Source organism: Lissotriton vulgaris, chromosome 11, assembly GCF_964263255.1.
Source record: "Lissotriton vulgaris chromosome 11, aLisVul1.2, whole genome shotgun sequence".
Lineage (NCBI taxonomy): Eukaryota > Metazoa > Chordata > Amphibia > Caudata > Salamandridae > Lissotriton > Lissotriton vulgaris.
Genome location: NC_141699.1, coordinates 634,683,717 through 634,703,258, shown reverse-complemented (window position 1 = coordinate 634,703,258; position 19,542 = coordinate 634,683,717). Strand labels below are relative to the sequence as shown.

General features: G+C 43.2%; 1 protein-coding gene across 1 annotated transcript in view; it reads right to left on the bottom strand.

Annotated features, from left to right (window-relative positions):
• Positions 1 to 18,831, bottom strand: part of LOC147683270 (E3 ubiquitin-protein ligase DDB_G0292642-like) — a 110,286-nt gene extending 91,455 nt beyond the window's left edge. Inside the window, exons 1-2 of the mRNA XM_086943730.1 lie at positions 18,623 to 18,831; positions 9,988 to 10,082 (exon numbers count right to left, since the gene is read on the bottom strand). Coding sequence (XP_086799856.1) covers positions 9,988 to 10,082; positions 18,623 to 18,692 — 165 coding nt within the window. The 5' untranslated portion in view covers positions 18,693 to 18,831. The remainder of the gene's footprint in view (positions 1 to 9,987; positions 10,083 to 18,622) is intronic.
• Between the last annotated feature and the right edge of the window lie 711 nt (positions 18,832 to 19,542).

The following is a 19,542-nucleotide window of genomic DNA, read 5'->3' as shown; positions in this document are numbered from 1 at the left end:
CTTTGAGTGGGTCGGTACATGGGTGTGTGACTCTCTGAGTGAGTCTGTAAGTGGGTGCATGAGTATCTGAGTGGGACTGTGAATGGGTGCATGAGTGTCCAGGTGGGTCTGTGAGTGGGTGTAAGAACATCTAAGTGGGTATGAGACTGTACGCATGAGTCTATGGGTGGGTCTCTAAGTAGGTGCATGCGTCTCTGAGAGGGTCTGTACATGGGTCCATCACTCTCCGAGTGAGTCTGTAAGTGGGTGCAGGAGTACCTGAATGGGTATGTGCATGGGTGCATGAGTAGCTTAGTGGGTATGTGACTGAATGTATAAGTGTATGAGTGGGAATGTGAATGGCTGTATAAGTATCTGAGCGAGTTAATAAGTGCATACATGAGTGTGTGACAGTGACCGGCCAGCCAACCACCATTAGGATAAGGCGGAGCTAATCAAACAAAAGGAAGGGTAAAGTTAATGTCGGGACTTTGAAGCATTTGAAGAAGGCGTATTGCCGAAACCGGTCATGCTTGCCTGAAAATAAAAGGTTGAAAAACAATGCCCCGCTGTGTCCTGCTCTATCTGATCCGGAGGGAGAAGATGAATGAATTGATGTATTTGGGTTCCCTATGACGCGCTGGCAGGACCCTTTCTAAGAAGCGGCCACGGCAACATGGGACAACAAACCTGACGGTAACCGTAGTAGCAGATTCATTGCCTGGCCCTCCACCAAAACGAGACGCTGTCATTGGATTGCGCCTGGAGAAACTATTGCTGAAGGTGGATGAAAGTATGGGGCACGTAAGAAGATTTTTTTTAAAGAAATGTGAAGCACGTCAAGTTTCCCACCCGCTGCACGGAGAGATCACTTTAGCGGCATTATGGGACTGGTAGTCCCCTGCTATTCACTAAGGATTTCGCAAGTGCAGCCAGCCAACCACCACTAGGATAAGGCGGAGCTAATCAAACAAAAGGAAGGGGAAAGTTAATGTCGGGACTTTGAAGCATTTGAAGAAGGCGTATTGCCGAAACCGGTCATGCTTGCCTGAAAACAAAAGGTTGAAAAACGATGCCCCGCTGTGTCCTGCTCTATCTGATCCGGAGGGAGAAGATGAATGAATTGATATATATATATATATATATATATATATATATATATATATGATCAAGAGCTCAAGAAGCTTGAAACGCGAATGGCTCAGTGAATGCGTGGGACATGCTGTCGGTGTTGCCGCCTGAGAGTCAGTGTGCGGAAACCCTGAGGTGCGTGACATTCTAAAAGGGCAACCTTGTGGCATGATGTTAAGCGGCTGGTCCGGTCGTGTGGATGTCCTGACGCCGTAGAGACATTCCCTTGTGTTTACATTTCAAGCGCCGCTGTGGGACCGAAAAGGCCTTGAACTTCAGAAAGACTTTGGCAGCATTGACGAAGGTGCCGGCATGCTTTTCACCCTGATGGAATTTTATTTTGAATGTGTCAGAAGCGAGCAAACCACTTGGTGAGAGAACAACACAAAGTCTTTGGTGGCAATACTGGGACTACATTAACCACAATGCCTATGACGACGAAACGCATCTGGTGTTTTGAGTCAGAAAATAAACTGAAACTTGACTCATCTTAGTTTTGTACGAAAAGGTACGAGGCGTGTAGCGTTCATATATGCAGGTGCACCTCCCGCAGCAAGCACCCGTTCGCGAGTGAGGAGAGTTGGTGCATTTGGAAGTATTATATATATATATATATATTACCTACTGGCGGTCGCCAGTAGGTATATATAGTTAGGATTTTTTCTCTATGGGATTTTTGAAAATTCTATGTCTAATAACTTTGGCGTTTGTGGACGGAATTGGCTGAAATTTTCAGGAAAATGGAACATTTTGTTTCTGAGCAGCCCCTGACAATTTGGGGGGGTTTCATCAAGGGGGGGCCGAGAAAAAAGGGGGGTCCCAAAACGCGTTTTTCCCATGTTAATTTCCATAGGGCGGTTGGCCTCACTTTTAGCTCGAACGGCTGAATGGATTTGCACGAAACTTGGCAAAATTGTAGGGACTGTTAGCCCGATGTGCCTTTGCTAGGTCTCAATATATGTTCTCCAGTGGATTTTGAGTAATTTAGGTTCAAAAAAAGATATATATCTGGGCGGAGCCTAACCACACATCTGATCTGATTGGCTGTCAGCACTTCATCCAAGAAGTGTTGGCAGCCATCTTGGGACCAATATACATGATAGCACCTCATTAAAAAGCATTGTAGTTAATAGAGGGTTTTAGGACTTTAGTTACATTATAAATCATTTGTTGATGGTACCATACTCGTTTTAGGAATTGTGGTGGGTTCTAAGGCGATTTTACCATGTGAAAAAACCTTCTGCTGTGATATCATGAATATTGTTTGAAAGAAAACTAATATCTCATGATTTTCCCACAGTGGTTTGGAAGGGGACCTATAAGCTAAACTGAAAGCATATTTTCTGTAAATTCACATTATCTTTCTCAGTCAAGTGAAAATGAAGTCTGACATTCTCAGTAAAACATGTACATCCAACAAGGACAGAGACTGTCAGTTGATTCCTTTGTGTTCTACTGCAGCCTCCTAGAGTGTTCTAAAGAACAACTAGAGCGCTAACAGTCCTACTTATTACAAAGGTATGGCACACCTGAAGCCATCTTGATTGGAATAAAGTGGTAACTCTTAAAACATTTAATTTAAAAAGAAACAACATGAGGGGGTATATTTTGCCATAGAAAGTATGATTAGTGCTGCAGAATGAAAAATTAGGGCACATTTTGAGTGACTTCTCAAATCCTTTTCTATTTCATTAAAACATTCTGACATACAGTCTCCCAAGATGGCCACCAGAGACAAAAGAGCCTAAATGTAGCCCAAATATCACCCAGATGTACCCCAAGTATAGCCCAATGACAGAATGTCCCAGAGTGTTCTAAAGAACAACTAGAGCGCTAACAGTCTTACTTATGACAAAAGTATGGCACACCAGAAGCCATCTTGATTGGAATGAAGTGGTAAGTCTGAAAACACTCAATTTAAAAAGGAACAACATGAGGGGGTTAATTTTGCCATAGAAAGTATGATTAGTGCTTCAGAAAGAAAAATTAGGGATCATTTTGAGTGACTTCTCAAATCCTCTTTTATTTCATTAAAAAAATTCTGACATGCAGACTGAAACATGCACTTTGAATACCAGCAGCAGACGTCCCTGGTGAGCAGTAGCTTTACTACAGTGATCTAATGTGCAATTAGAGTGCTAACATTCAGAATTTATGGCAAATGTGTGACACATCTGAATGCCTTCTTGATGGAACCAAAGTAAACAAGCATTGAAAATGCTATAGATCTCGCCCTCGTTTAAGTTAAAGCCATTCTGTTTGTAATGAGGTGGCTTTTTAGCTTTGCTTTTATTAGTGTTTTTTCAACTTTCATGTAAATAACATGCATCTGTATGCATATAAGTATATGTATGCATGCATTTATGTTTGTATTTATATAGATATACAGCTGATATATGTTTATATATGTATGTATATATATATATTCACTGAAAAAACCATAGGCTATAGACCATATATAGTTAGGAATTAGCATTTACAAAACCTTGAACATTCACTGAAAAAACCATAGGTTATAGACCATATATAGTTAGGAATTAGCATTTACAAAACCTTGAAAATTCACTGAAAAAACCATAGGTTATAGACCATATATAGTTAGGAATTCGCATTTACAAAACCTTATTTTACTCACACAAAACCATTGAAATTCCATATATAGTTAGTTGCACTAACTATATATCGCGCACCCGCAATCCACTGCTGATGATGTCACATATTACATCATTCATGACATGGTCAGTGACATCACTGATGACATCACTGATGACATCTCAAATGACATCACTGATGACATCACTGATGACAACATCCAGTGACTGTATGTTTCTGTAAAGTTAAAATATGTCTTACATATTGAAGAATGAGTGGATGTATAAGTGTCTGGATGAAGGATTTAGTAGGTGCATGACTGACTGTATGAGTGAGTGATTAAATGTGTCTCACTGAGTGCATGGGTTAGTGACTAAACTGTCTTAATTTGTGCATCATTATGTCTGTTGTTCTGTAAACTGTTGCATGTGTTGATAAGTAGCTATATGAGTAACTATATGGGTTATTGATTGGTTGCCCAAGTATTTGTATGGGAGACTGAGTGTGTGTGTGGGTGGCTGGGAGGTGTATGACTCTGTGCATAGATGTGTGAGCAGTTGATTCACTAGATGTATGGTTTCAAAAGTGCATGTGGAAACAGCTGTATGGGCGGTTGACTGTGTGCATGAGTGTATTGGTGAGTGAATGGATATCTCAGTGCTACATGTCAAAGTAAGTACATATGTAAAACACAGTACATGTGAGAGTTGACATATATAAATAACTGTGCATAAGAGCCAGTGAATGTGTGAGTGGCTGTATGGATCATTGTGAACTTGTATCAGGGATTGTATAAGAGAGTAAATATGTGTTAGTATATGTTTGAATAAGTAAAGTTTGTATAACTGTATAGTTGAGGAAATGGAGGTGTGATTGATTCTTTGCATGACTGACTAGGTGTGTGAGTAACTCCATGGATGAGTGACAGTCTGTGAGTGTCTGTTTACACTGATTGTATCTAAGGTTATATTAGAGTCTGAAGAGGTTCATCGTATTATCACATGAATGATATCATCAGTGATGTGATCAGTAATGTCAAATGAGATGTCATCAGTGATGTCATCAGTGATGTCATTTGAGATGTCATCAGTGATGTCATTTGAGATGTCATCAGTGATGTCATCAGTGATGTCACTGACCATGTCATGAATGATGTAATATGTGACATCATCAGCAGTGGATTGCGGGTGCGCGATATATAGTTAGTGCAACTAACTATATATGGAATTTCAATGGTTTTGTGTGAGTAAAATAAGGTTTTGTAAATGCGAATTCCTAACTATATATGGTCTATAACCTATGGTTTTTTCAGTGAATTTTCAAGGTTTTGTAAATGCTAATTCCTAACTATATATGGTCTATAACCTATGGTTTTTTCAGTGAATATATATATATATATATATATATATATATATATATATATATATATATATATATATATAAACAAAGCAGGGTCCTGCTGGGATTCTTCCTCCCGGGTCAGGTGGCGCACAGAAATCGGGTGTTTTTCATAGGTAATGGGGAATATGGAGTTTCGTCCGTCACAATCACTTCACGGTCTTTGTACCTTTCCCTCTCCTCTGATTTTGAATGAAAGACACCTTCACCCGTACGAAAGTGGAACTTCTTTTCTCACTTAGATGTGCACTCCGTACCTGCCTGTGTGGGTGTGAGTATGCTCTGCCTAATGGAAATGGATATTGATATTCAACATGATGAACTAGATATATCCGATCATAATTCTTAGGCACTAGACCGAATGAATTATGTCTACAAATGTTCTACAAATAATTGTATGTTATGACCATGGGCACTAGACCACTTGTAAGCCACAATCTGCTGGTATAATTGATACCATACTTGCATGCACCTTTTTACAATCTTAGGTGGTTCTTTGCATCATTCGGGATAGAATGTATATGAAAAATCGAGATTGCCGAATTTTCAATAATATGTGCCCGGTTAATTACATACCAGCAGTTTGCTCATCTTTGTTAGACACTCATTACTCTTTTATTTTGAATGTGCAAAGTAGAGTGTTATTACATGTCCCTGGTACATGAACACAATGTACTTGGTATTTACCCCATTACAAAATGGCGGTTTGTTTTGCGTAAGGAAATGTCCTGTTCAATTGTACAGTCACCTTTTCCATGTTTACTTTGTTGAGCATAACACACCACACTGCGCAGGGTGGTTCACGTGTGATCAAGACACAGAAAGTGTCGAAACGCGTAGCGTGATTACTGAAAAATAAACCTTTATGCTGATATCGGATTCCTGAGTGCGCATTTGTTGCTATGAAGCAATCTTTTGGATTTTCATATATATATATATATATATATATATATATATATATATATATATATATATATATATATATATATATATATATATATATATATATATATATATGTATATATATACTATTATACTACTATTATAAAGAGAGAACACAAACCTTTGAGCCAGGTAAACTCAAAAAGTACTGCACCAATCACTACACCCAATACACCATTTGAAAGGGGAGATGTAGCAGAAGGACATAGGCTATAGATGTGGACACCATATACATTAAAAAAGCAAAAACGCCAAATGTGGAAAAGTAGTCCCTTGTGGGCATTAGCGTGGGCGTGTCAAAGAAAAGATGTGGGCGTTTAGAGGGGCGTGTCAAACAAAAGATGTGGGCGTTTGCAGAGGCATGGCCCAAAGTACAAACAATAAACATATGCCAAACGATTTCAATGATTTCACTGTGCAAGGCACACACTTCACCACACACTTCAATGTGCATAGCGCAAATGCGATTTCAATGATTTCACTGTGCAAGGCACACACTTAACTGTGCATCCCACGCATTTGCAAAGGGCCGCCTATCACTCGCCTCGGCATTCACGCAATCATTGGCGTTACCCTTCAAACATTAACGCCTTCGTGGGATGACATCCAAAAAGGGGCGCGCCTTCCATAATAATACAGTGCCACAGGGGGCAGGCTTACAAAAAGGGCTGCCTATCATTCGCATTGCTTCGCACAGCCCACCAATCATGACACACAATGATTAACACACACACGAGCCGCGATACAAAAATATAACAAATGTTTAACCATTTGACAAACAACAACGTTGTCACAGGGGGAGGAACGTAAACAAAAGAGGCGCCCATTTCTTAGACAAGAAAGCCAATCGACGGAACATGAATGAGCCTTTACTCACAAAGCTCCGAATAATTATGTATGCTGCGGACAAATTTTTAAACTTACACAAACACTTCCGAATTTCAAACACTCTGCGTTATCAGTGGAACACTAAAAGTACTTGCGCCGATAAAAAAAAAAAAAAAAGACATTAGTAAAGAGATCGAAAACGTAAACAAGGAAAGCCCCTTTCACAAACAAGCAATTTCAGGCAAAAACATCTGAGCGACCACTGTAACACTTGCTGCACTTGCGGCGCAAATTACAACATTTGGGAAACAACAACTTTCGCACACAGGGGGAACACTCTCAACAAGAACAGCAAAACAAAATTAGGTGTGGCTCAATGAAAACCTGCGGATGAATTAAACACACATCACTAATGCAAACAAAAAGTAAAGGCAACACTGAACATCGGCCATCCCCGGACAACGTCGGGACGGGCTGCTAGTATATATATATATATCTAAGCAAACAGTCCCAATTCCGTGCACACTTCGCACCGCAGGTGCCAGGCGTCGGTCGGACTTAACCTCGTAATTAATTAATCCACACAAAATCACCGCACTCCTCAAGTCTCAGTTCTTCATTTCAGTTATTTAATCAGCACATTAACCACCATCACCACCACCAACGTTTCGACCAAGAAATGGTCTTGTTCACGGTTTATGTGAGTCCATCCTCTATTACCATTATATAGTCCTGCCATATTAGCCCATTATGAGGCATCATGGGAATTGTAGTACTTGGTTACCAAAGTTATCTCATGGGAATGTTATTTCCAGGTTTGATAAACGGGGTCTTTTATGTTCATTTTCACATATAAAGAGACAATACAGAAATAATTAAATTTTATTTCTGTTAGTGAGATTTACATAATTTTCATCCTGTACAGTTTTTTCTTCCAATTCGGAAAAGGATGTTATAAGGGATCCGGATACTTCTTTTTGTGGCATCGTGCCTTAAAGCATGTCCCTGTAATGCACTGTATATTCCTTTATTTCTAAGTCTCACGTGGACTTCCATTTTTTCAGTGCTCCTTATTATTTTTCACGGATATTATTTGTAACGAGCTCAGTGCTCAACTATGCCTCTTCCACTTGCATGATGTCCTATTACAGGTGAATATGTAACTCTTCATGTCCGTTAAGGCCAAAAGGAGTCTTCATTTTGAATCTCACGATAAGTCGTGATTCAAGTCTTCTCTTTTGAAGGGTTTCCTGCTTTCCTGCTCTCTCCCTCTCATACAACATTGCAAGCAATTTTCGGTGATGCGCTGTTTAAGCAACATCTTTGCAAATATGGGACTTAGGGACAAATTTATCACAGCGTTGAGTCACCCTTTCACCACCCAAGGGGGTGCAAAGTTGATGCACCACTAAAGCCAGATTTATCACGCCATGCAAAGCCACCTTGCATGGCCCTGCATGGCTTGTTACATTTGCAGTAACGCGAAGGCAACGCAAATTGCTGCCTTGCGTTACTGTGCCCCAGAGAGGCATTTCCTGGGTGGAGCATGAATGTTACCATGCATCCACCCACGGATTTTGGCGCATTCCCAGATTTACCATGAGTGGCAGACCTGGGAATGCATCAAAAGGCTACACCTCTCCAAGAGAGGCACAACAAGAAGAAACATCTTTATTTCTGCTAGTTTTTCCTCTTTCTACATGTGCTGTATTCTGCAGCGCACATAGAAGGTGTCCCTTCTTGGGAAAAAAAATCCTGCCTGAAATGCAGGCACCCAGTATACCATTATGCAAGGGTGCCTGCGTTGGCGCTAGGCAGCCAAAAAGTGCACCAGCACAAAGAAAGTGATATATAATGGTAAATAAGGCACATTCCTATCCCTTCCCTATCAGGCAGCTCCACACAACAAGGGGGCATGCTGCGTTCCGCTGCATGACAGTTTGATAAATATGGCCCAATGTATTTATATAAAGAGCTATTATCAGGTGGTGATGTTTCTGCTCAGTGCAGCATTGAAGGGCACAATATACCGGTATGATTTTCATAAAGCAACGTACACACTGAACTGCAAGTCTACTCTGGATGGAAGAGTTACTTCCTGTGTAAAGTGCTACCTTGAGAGTGCTGGTAGCTGCAGCCGTCCATGGCAGTTCAAGGGATCTCACACCATGAGTAAGATTTACTAGGAATCCGTGCTGTTTGCATTACAAAAGTGACGCAAATCAACACAATTTGTAGAACTGTACTTTACTTTCCAGTACAAAACAAGTTCTTGCGTTTGAAAGTAGTCTTAAAATAATGTAAAGTAGTGCACTACAATGCGCTACTTTGCATAAACAGGGCGTACCATGGTTTGTACATGGGTGTTTCCATGCAACCACCCATGGTTTTGATGCAAAGCCCTATCAAAAATGGGAGAAAGTGCTTTGTTTCAAAAGCTAGTGGCTTTTTCGAGACAGGCATTAAAAAGAAGAAATATTTTCATTTCTCTTTATTTTTCCACCATTGCACATGTTCTGTACTGTACAGCCCAGATCCAGTGAGGGGAAAGTTTTAAACTATGTACCATAAAAGGTACTCTTCCAGTACAAAACCTAGGACATCACTCACGCACTTCTGCACTGCGATGCAAAGGGGTGTGTGTGGATCAAGGCAAGCTCGAAGAGCGTCTGTGCAAGAATACAGAGAAGCAACACCATATCTTAGAAGATATTGCACTGTTCGGCTCTCTCCATTTCATACAATGCAGCACAGCAACTTTGGTTGCTGCCCTGGGCTTTGTTAAATGTCAGTCAACCAATGATGTTTATAGGTACCTTATATTATCTGGTGGGTAAAAGAAAGCGGTGAGTAAAAAAGAGTCAAAGCCATCCCACTCTTGCTTCCCAAGTACAGAATAACCTACTACCCTAGGCCCAGTTTTGAATACCTGCAAACACATAGGTTCTGGTAACACCACTGGAGGGTGAAACTAAGGATACTCAACTATCGAGCACTAAATTAAACTGACATGCGGTTCGGCATACTTTAGCATATAACAACATGATGGATGCGTACGTATGACAACATGTTCCCTTGAACAGAGACTACGATTGACACCATCTTTATCTATCATACCTGATCCACTAAACTGCGACACCATCCAGTTAAAGAAGAAGGGTCCACAGCATGCCCACAAGACATTTCCACACGGAGGACGTCTTCATCGTCACCTGATTGAAATAAAGAGATTTTGAGAATTGAGATTCTTTTTGTCACAATCATGTAAAGAATGTGAGAAGGGTGTGGACAGTAAGGGCCTAATTACTAGTTTGGCGGCCAATACCATGGTCGGGCTTCCCACCACATTATGAGTGCTTCTAGTGTCTGGCGAGCTTTATTTCATGTTCCCACTGCGGTGCCCCAAAAATAGGCCCGCTATGGCAACACCAAAAACTTTTTCTGCAACGCATGGACAAAAAAGTCCATGCCTGCAGGAACTGGGGAGCATGCACACAGGGGGACACTTTTTGCCCCCCCTCCCCCTGCATGCACCCCACGGCGCAGAGGCACAGTTTTCATGGAAGAGAAACTGCCATGAAAACCGTAGCAGAGAGCAAACTCGTTATATGCTTGGCGGGCCCCGTGGTTTCCTGTTGGCTGCGGTGGAGCAATGGCAGGCCGACAGCCCAAATTGCAATAGGGTGTGTCGGAAGACCACCACTGCTGCATCTACGTGAGTCTGGAGGTCCGTGGACCGCCGACTCATAATTGAGCCATTAGTCCACATGAAACAAGTGGGCATTTAGCTGAAAATATAAACATGTAAACATTCATGTGAGAACCACCAGAAGTGAAGCACACTAGATAATATTGCACGAGAATTGTGCCATTTTAGTAATACGCATGTTACCTACCAGCCATTTTCAATGTCACTTTTTCTATCTCAATCCAGTACTTAGTAAACAAGGTGTTTTTACAATCAGTCAGACATCATGTGACCATGGTAACGAAAATCCCTATGCCCTTCTCCTCTAACCACCTGGCTACTTCCCATCCTTGAGGGACCTATACAAGCAGACGGATCCACTGCTTGCCCTAAGATCAGAAAGCAAACATTGGATCAAGTTCAAAGCCCTTCGGGAGGGTTGTAAGGAATGAGACGAAGAAATGTATTAGGAGAAATGAAGATTACCTTCAAAGTAATCAGCACATTACACCAAATTCGCACCCTACTCCAAAAAGGATCACATACTGTCATATTTAAAAAAAAAAAAAAAGCAACCATCTGGTGCAAACAGTTATGCTTGATAATAATTAAGGATAACATATCTCTTTGATTTTCGAATTATTGTGGAAACTAAAGAAAGTTATCACAAAATATCTTCTTTTAAGAACTCAGTTCTATCTAAAGTGTTCATTTAATCATAAATATACATAAGAGGAAGTTCCCAAAACTCCTCAAGTACATTAATAAAATAATATTTTATTTTAAGATTTTTATGACTAAGGCAGCAGTACTTATATCTTTTTACCAAGTCCCTCTCACTCCTCTAAGGTGCTATTGTGTCCAATCTTAGCTTAACCAATTCACTACTTAATAAATATATTCATTCATTTGTACTCGAAGGGGGGGGGGTTAAAATATGGCAACTGCCCTAAAAGAGACCATCACTTGATCAGCATTTCTTGTAGTCCAGACACATCACATTCCTGCCTAAATGTGATTACTTTAAATCTCTTAACCTCAAACAGACCACGATTTGCAATCACTAAAAACAGTTGAAAAGTTCACATACAAATTTTCCATCTGTCAGTTTAACTTCTCCTGTCATTTCTCAAATTGACAACAATGCACACAGGTTTGGAAGACTTCTTTCGGGGTGCGCCCCAGATATCAGACGTGCGGCGTGAGCCCGGCCGGCGCGCGCGGAAGATGCATGAGCTTCGATGTGATCGACACACGGAGGATAAAACTCAAGCTTTCTCCGTGGAGCAGACGAGGGGCGGGGGGAGGAGGGAGTGAGTGAAAGCGAGCGATGCGCACGTGCAGCTGACGTTTACAGCACTTGAAGCCATTCTTGTGAGACAGGAGATGTGCATGGCGCCGGCCTGGGCGTGCGCGCCCACAGAATCAAATCGCCGCGCGTGCCCGACCCTTGTCTCAGATTCCCAGGAGACGGGCAACATTAGTTGTCGGGGAGAGGTGTGCCCACCTTTGCCAACCCCTCCCCTCAGGAGGGGGAGGTGAGGTGAAGCACAACTCTCAGTCCCCTCCACCTTGTGTATGGGGGGACCGAGCCGACCAGAGTGAGCAATAGGCCCCCTTCCCACTGGAGAGTGGCATAAGGAAGGGACCCATTGGTCCCAACCTGTACCGACCTGTACCTACCTGTAACACCCCTAAATTTAGTATTTAGGGCCAACCCTGAACCTTGCCTTCTCAGATCAGAGCTGACATGAAGAAAACCAGAAGAAGGACCGAACAGCCGCGCAAAGAAAGGAAGAGGAGGACACCCACTGACTTGGCCCCAGCCCTACCGGCCTGGCCCAACTTCAGACTCCTCCTACAGAACCTTGGTGTGCCCTGCAGCCAGCAGCCCTCAAAAAACCTGGAGAACCTGCACTGCCTTTGCAACCAGACTTTCTCCCGTGAACACCGGACTTGCTCAAAACCAACCGACTCCACTCCTGGCGCACCGAGCCTGAGTGACCCAATATCCTCAGGAGGTCCCCCTGGTGATCCTAGCCTGGATCCCAGTGCCCACTGAACCTCTACAAGCTCCAAAAACAAATCTACAGTCAACAGCTGAAAGGTTCCCTCAACCGCGACCAAAGACGTCACCTTGACTGACTCTGTAACAGAAGCGGTCCAAAAGACCAACTGCGAACGTCCGACCGACTGTCTCCGATCGCTTGCGGTCACAAGACGACATCTCCCTAAGACTCCATTCGCCTCATCAGCCACTGACCAACTCAGAGGGATCCTTCAGCCAAGACCGCATACTAAACCCGGCCACCTCTGTGCTTCTAGCGGTGCATTTCTTGTGTCGGCCATTGGGCCCTACCGTGCTGACCTCGACCCCAGGAGCTTTTGTTTTCCCAAACTGGTGGCCTGCTTGCCACAATCGGCAAGCCCACGGCCGTGCTTAGCCTGTTGGCTAACGTGTGGTCCCTGCATTTTGTACTTGCCCGCCTCTGTGCCTCTGGTGGTGCGACTCGAGTGCCCATCTAGCCGAATCCTACCCACGGACCCGTAAACCCAGTTCTGGTTTTCCAGGACTAAGTGTGTATTGTGAGTAATAATGCAAACCTGTACTGACATTTCAAAAACGCCTTACCTCCTTTTTCTTTCTTTTAGGAAAAGCACCAACCTAGCATCTAGAGATACCTGGCTGTGTAAGAAAACTAACTGAAAAGCGATTCAGATTATTTACAAGTACGTAGTAATTATTCTGTAACCAATTCATTGCATTCTATTGCAGATTACTGTATTTAAACTGCATATGCTTGCAAACTATTTTTATACTTACCTGTGCCAGGCCTGGCTTGGTTCTAGAAAATAAATAAAACAAAATAATATTTTTATACAAATCAAATTGGTCATAGTTCAGTCTTTGAGTGTGATAAATAATTTCTTGCCTGAGTGTGTACAAAATGCTTAGCACTACCTATTGATAAGTCTTTACTGCTCGCCCACACTACCACACATAGAGAGTAAAGTACTATCTACTTTAACCTCTGCCTACCTTTGGGGATCCACTGGACTTTGTGCACACTATCCTCACTCTGGTATAGTATATACAGAGCCACCTTCCTACAGATCACCAGAACTATTTCATGGAATACAATGAACTAAAAAATAATGCCTCAAATTGACTGTAAATTGAGACAGTCCTCTGACCATGTGCCTGAAACTTAACTCCTGGCTGCAATGTTTAAATTAAACAAACTTCTCTTGTTTTGCCAAACACCTCTTGTCTATTGTTTTTCAAGGGTATTCCATGTTCAAGCAACAAAAGGATGGCAGAATAAAGGAATGGATGGATAGAAGATAGACAGATGAAAGAATAGCACAGTAAAGGGATGGATGGTAGGGAATGGATAGATGGATGGACAGGTGAAAGGATGGTAGAGTAAAGGGGGATGGATGAGTGAATGACTAGGTGAATGAACAGTTGAATGGATGGCAGAGTAAAGGGATGGATGGATAGTAGATGGGCAGCAGAAAGAAAGGCAGAGTAAAGGGGTGGATGGATGAAGGAATGGATAAGTGGATGAACAGGTGAAAGGATGGCACGGTAATGGGATGGATGGGAATGAATGGATAGATGGATGGACAGGTGAAAGGATGGCGGAGTAAAGGGGGATGGATGATTGAATTGATAGGTGGATGAGCAGGTGAAAAGATGGCAGAGTAAAGGGGAATGGATGATTGAATGGATAGATGGATGGACAGGTGAAAGGATGGCAGAATAAAGGGGGGTGGATGATTGAATGGATAGGTGGATGAACAGGTGAAAGGATGGCAGAGTAAAGGGATTTATGCATAGTGGATGGGCAGGTGCAAGGATAGCAGAGTAAAGGGGTGGATGGCTGAGTGAATGGATAGTTAGATGGACAACTGAAAGGATGTCAGAGTAGAGGTTTGGATGTACAGGTGGTTAACAGGTGAAAGGATGGCAGAGAAAAGGGATGGATAAATGAGTGGGTGGGAGAAAAGAGGAGTGAATTTATGACAGAGTGGATGTATGAAAGAATGAATGGATTACAGAAGGTAAAGGGGAAATAGTTGATTTCAGTAGGTGGATGGAAAGGTGAAAAATGAACAGATAGGTGCAAGGATGGACGAGACAATGAAGCTGTTCTATGGAGGGTTCGGTTCACTTGCTTCTCTTGCTTGGTGGCATCAGCGCTCAAGTTCAGAGTGGGGGCTATTTTAATTTTCTGGCTACTCCCTTGGATGCCAAAGCAATGAAGGGAAAAAAACATTTAGTGAGTCACTTCACAAGTGCTTTAGCTAAACTATGAATGGAGGCAGGTATTTAAGTTTTCCAAGGCCTTTGAGCAAGAGCAATGCATGCACTGCAAGATGGACAGATATCTGTCTATATTAGTAATTACACTAATGACTATTTATATAGCTCTTACTAATAAGTCCATATTGCTACCCAAATAAAACCTATGTAGCAACCTTGGCATAACAAAAGGTTGAGAAAAAACAGTAAGGTTCTTCACTGAGGGGCCGATTACGATGCAGCTCGGAAGGCTCCAACCGACAGTCAGAGCCTTCTGAGCTGCATCGTAAGGTGCTCCTCGGTTTACTTTCTGACCGTCTAATCAAGATATAGGCGGTCGGAAAGTAAACCAGCCGGTCACTCTGGCTGATTTGCGACGATAAATCAGAATCCGGCCTGTAATCTCAAGGGCGGGGTTTCCTCCCTTGAGATTACAATGCATGGTTTCCGACATGGTTTCCATGTTGACCTGCCGGAATGCGTGTTTGTGGGCTCCCAGCAGGGCCCCCTTTGGTGTACGGCCTCCGTTTGGAGGCAAAGGTGCCTGCTACGGGGTGCAGAGATGAACTGCACCTCCCATTTCACTATGGGAGCATGCATTACGGTCGGTTTACTGCGTTCGGTCGCAACCTAATGAGGCAGTCGGGACCGCCAACAGGGTATATGTTGGTCCCTTGACCCAGCCGCTGTCTCAACATCGAAATCAGGCCCTTAATCCTCCCAGTGTGTACAAAGCTCCTTGGGAACCTCACGTTACGCACGTTGCATGTGCATGTTAACCCTCCATGTCATTTTATGATGAGTAAAACACATTTCTCTATCAAGCGCATAAACAACCATAATTAGCTTTCCATTATTATACTATAGACAATACTGGGTACACAATTATTTTAAAGCATGTGTCTTAAACCGTAAAATATATTTCAATTCAATCTGATTATGACTAGGGCTCCTGGTTTTCAGTTTTTATGGATTTTTACATATAAATACAGACGGAAAACAAGTTTTCCTTTATCTGTATTTATATATAAAAAACGGGAAAATACTAGTATATTTTTCAGTGCTGCCGTCTGGTGTCTCACCTTCCTTAGAGGGTTAAGAGGTGACAGCTTCCCCCAGCTTCCTGTGTGCACACAGAGCTGCCAGAAGCACCCAAGTACTTCACAGGTCTTTGAAAGACCATTTATTTGTTAATGAGACTGATTTGTTATTTCACCCCTTTTAGAGCCCCTGCCAGAGTCAGATTAGGACGGACTCATAGCTGCTAAAGTTTCAGATTGCTATGTAAATAAGAGTGACATTTCAACTACCATGAGTGATCCTTTCACAAGCAAAATAAAGCAACGCACAATAGGGGGACAGGATATAAGTATCAGAATTTACATCCATTTAAGCAACTAGAAAAAGAAGATTTTAAAACTGCAGCAGAGCACCATAAATTGAAGGGCACTTCCCTTGTAACCTTACCGTACTGTTAAGGTCGCGGGACGGCCCGGTTCCTCTAGAAATACCGCTGTATTGACCAACACAGGGCACTGTAATTGCAAGCAGCGTTCGCCAACGAGCAAGGGTCCTCATTACACCTCCCTCTCAGTTAAACTACAGTAATATCTGCTAGTGAGTCATTCCTCAAGCAGAGACAGATGGCTTGACTGCACAATTGCTTGAGTATAGGGGCAAGTATAGGAGCAAGAACGGCAGCTCAGAATGAAGCCATGTTTATACCAGTTGAGTGCAACTAGATAGCAGGCAGGCACAGGAAGTGAGAAAGCTGTCCGTGCTGAACTAACTATAAAGGTGTGCACTGAGTGGTGTACTAGCCTGTTCTGGGCTCCATCACGGCGCTGCGGTCCTGGGAGTACAGACCCCGATCATCACGGGATCACAATGTAAGATTTATTTTACATTTGTTGCAGCTTCCTGATTGTGCGCGGTCATTCAATAGTTTAACTTAAGCTTACAGAAGCTGGTACTTACTTGGGCCGGGGCCGGAAGCAGAGTCCCAACTTGGAGTGTGGCGAGATGGCTCCATTAATTACTAAAGCAGCGTCTCTCTGCAAGGCAGTGGCTGCAGGTTCATGAATTCAGCCGCGAGCCACCGCAAGCTACCATAATTCGGGGGTTTGTCAAGGCGTATCAGTGATAGGCTCCCTCTAGGCTTGCGCCAGTCCAGTGAGTAGTCCCAGACGCAGCACGGCCGTCCAGTGGCAAACAGACCCAGGGCTAATGAACGTGCGCTGGGTCTGCATCAATCTCAACGGACGCCGTGGTTATTCACGGACTAGCTCAGTGCTGCACTGACGGCCATGATTGGCAGAGAGCTGCAGTCCAGGATCCAACGCCAGGTAATATGCGCAGGCAGGAGCGCACTTAGAGTTTAGCCGCAGATGGTAAGAGGGACACGGTGGAAAGAACAACTCCAGTCAAAGCTCCCGCCGCTTCTGACCGACCTCACTTCCTTCCTGTTCCAGGACATGAGGTCACAACATCCCCCCGCCCTGGGTAGGTTTTGGGCAGTGAAGTGACGAGTCACTAATGTGACAGCAGCGCGGCGCCGCAATTTCACTGCCGCCAAGGAGAGTGAGGCTAAAGATTTTAACATTGTAGCAAGGGCTGCACTCAGCCACAAGTATCTTAACTGTTTACTGAGCGAGCCCGAGTGCTGGCAATTGGCGGCACCGACGCGTGTGTAGCAGCCTGGAGCAGCCAGTTTTAGCGCTGTACAGCTGCTGGCAGAGTGCATGTGCATTAAATAATTACAAATTATTCTAAAGCGTGTCACGCTTGACGTGCACTGTGTGCGTCAACCTACAGTGCCAGGAGTGTATTAAACAAAAACCTAATTATCACACTGAACACAGCTCTGCACGTTTGTATCATGGGAATTCAAGCCAATAGGCTTAAATCTTTTAAACAGGAACAAAGAGCGGGGGTTAAGTTCTACCCAACAGCAATCTTCCTTTCTCCTCAAGCAGGAATCTAATGACCCAACATGACCTGTGTCCTGCCTGCCTCCAGGCCTTCGACAGAGATCACAGATTGGGGCTTATTTACAAGCTCCTCGCGTTGCATTGTCAATTAAAATAAATGTGGAAAAATACTAGCGGTAGCGTCATCTTTTGCTTGTGGCAAAAATAAATGTGGATAAATACAGAAAAAATGCCCGAAAAATAAATATGGATAAATACAGACGGAAATGGCAAAAAAATAAATACCATAAAACCGGGAGCCCTAATTATGACCAATCAAGCCAGAACACATTTACTTTCACAGCTGTTCTTGTCAATTTCGGCGGGGAAGAGTTTATAAAAACTCCTAGGTCGACTGTCAGACTCTGCTTCATGTGATTCCATCCTCTTCCAGTTGCTATTCCTAGATCCCAAATATATGGGATCCTAGAGTATTTATTCCATTACCAGCTCTAGTGCAATATTTCAACAGATGACAAGTGGCACTTTCAAATGAATGTTGAAATATTACGTGATGGGAGTATTTCGTAGCAGCACTAAAGTAATCTGACCCCCAATTAAGTATCATTTTTTTCTTAATGCTCATTTTCCGACGTAAACATTCAAAATACCCTTTGACCCCAATACATTTCTGTGGGATGTTTAGAAAGGACCAAAGATATAAATGGCTCAGGAGGATCGTCATTATTAACGTGCACCCGATTGAAAGTTGTTAGGTGTGTGAGGTGACAAAACGGGGATTAGCAAAAAAAGCGCAGTAGGCACAACCCTTCGCCTGTCTCTCACCTGTGATGTCGTCCTTTCTACGCACAAACTTCAGAGTGGTGTCTGCTGGGTCATAGCGTTTCTCGTTCATCTCGTAAGGAAAAGACAGAACGGGAGGGATACCGAAAACTTGGATTGCCAGGGACTCCGTGAAAGTTTGGTCTGTTATAGAGGGGAGGAGTTGGAGTGCTGTGCAAAGGTTGGGCCGGCGACTGTGCTTTCGGTTTCTGTTCTTCACTTCCTACAATACCGAGGGGACTTTTTGTAAGTAACGTGAAATATGACGAGTTTGTCTGGGAGGAGATGGTGACGTACAAAGGTAGAGCGAGAGCGAGGAGAGGGTGTCGTAAAACGGTAGCGAGAGAGAGGAGCTGTAACTTTGAAAAAAACTAAAATCACATTTTTTAGCACTAACCATTGGAGCTCTGCGAAATATGAAGCAGAACTAGTTGTCGGCGCCTGTGGGGGCGGTTGTTATGCCGGGACCAAAGTTATGCACAAGGTAGGGGACAGCAAATGAAGACATGCACACAGTTGTAAACGCGTGTGGACCGGAAGTGCCGTGCCACTCCCGTCCGTTTATTTAAGCTCTCTGGCCACGCCTGGCCAGAGAGTGGAGTGATACAGTGTTTGGGGGTGCCAGGATGTTCTGAAAAACACTAGACAGCTACATCCCATCCCAAATCAGTTTAATTGTCCAACATTTAACATCTCTTTACTCATATGGAAATTCTGGCAACCTCTGGCTGGGCCGAGGATTCGGCCTGAGGTTATACGGTCGATGGCGAACGGGTGTGACGAATTGTTGAGATGGGGTTGGTCCTGTTAAGCTTGATGTTGATTGCTCACTTGGATCCCCCTCCTGAATGTCCACTTCAGTTTCTGCTCCGGGCATTTGGCTCGGGATGTGCGGCAATTCAGCTACTGGTGGAACTTGCTTA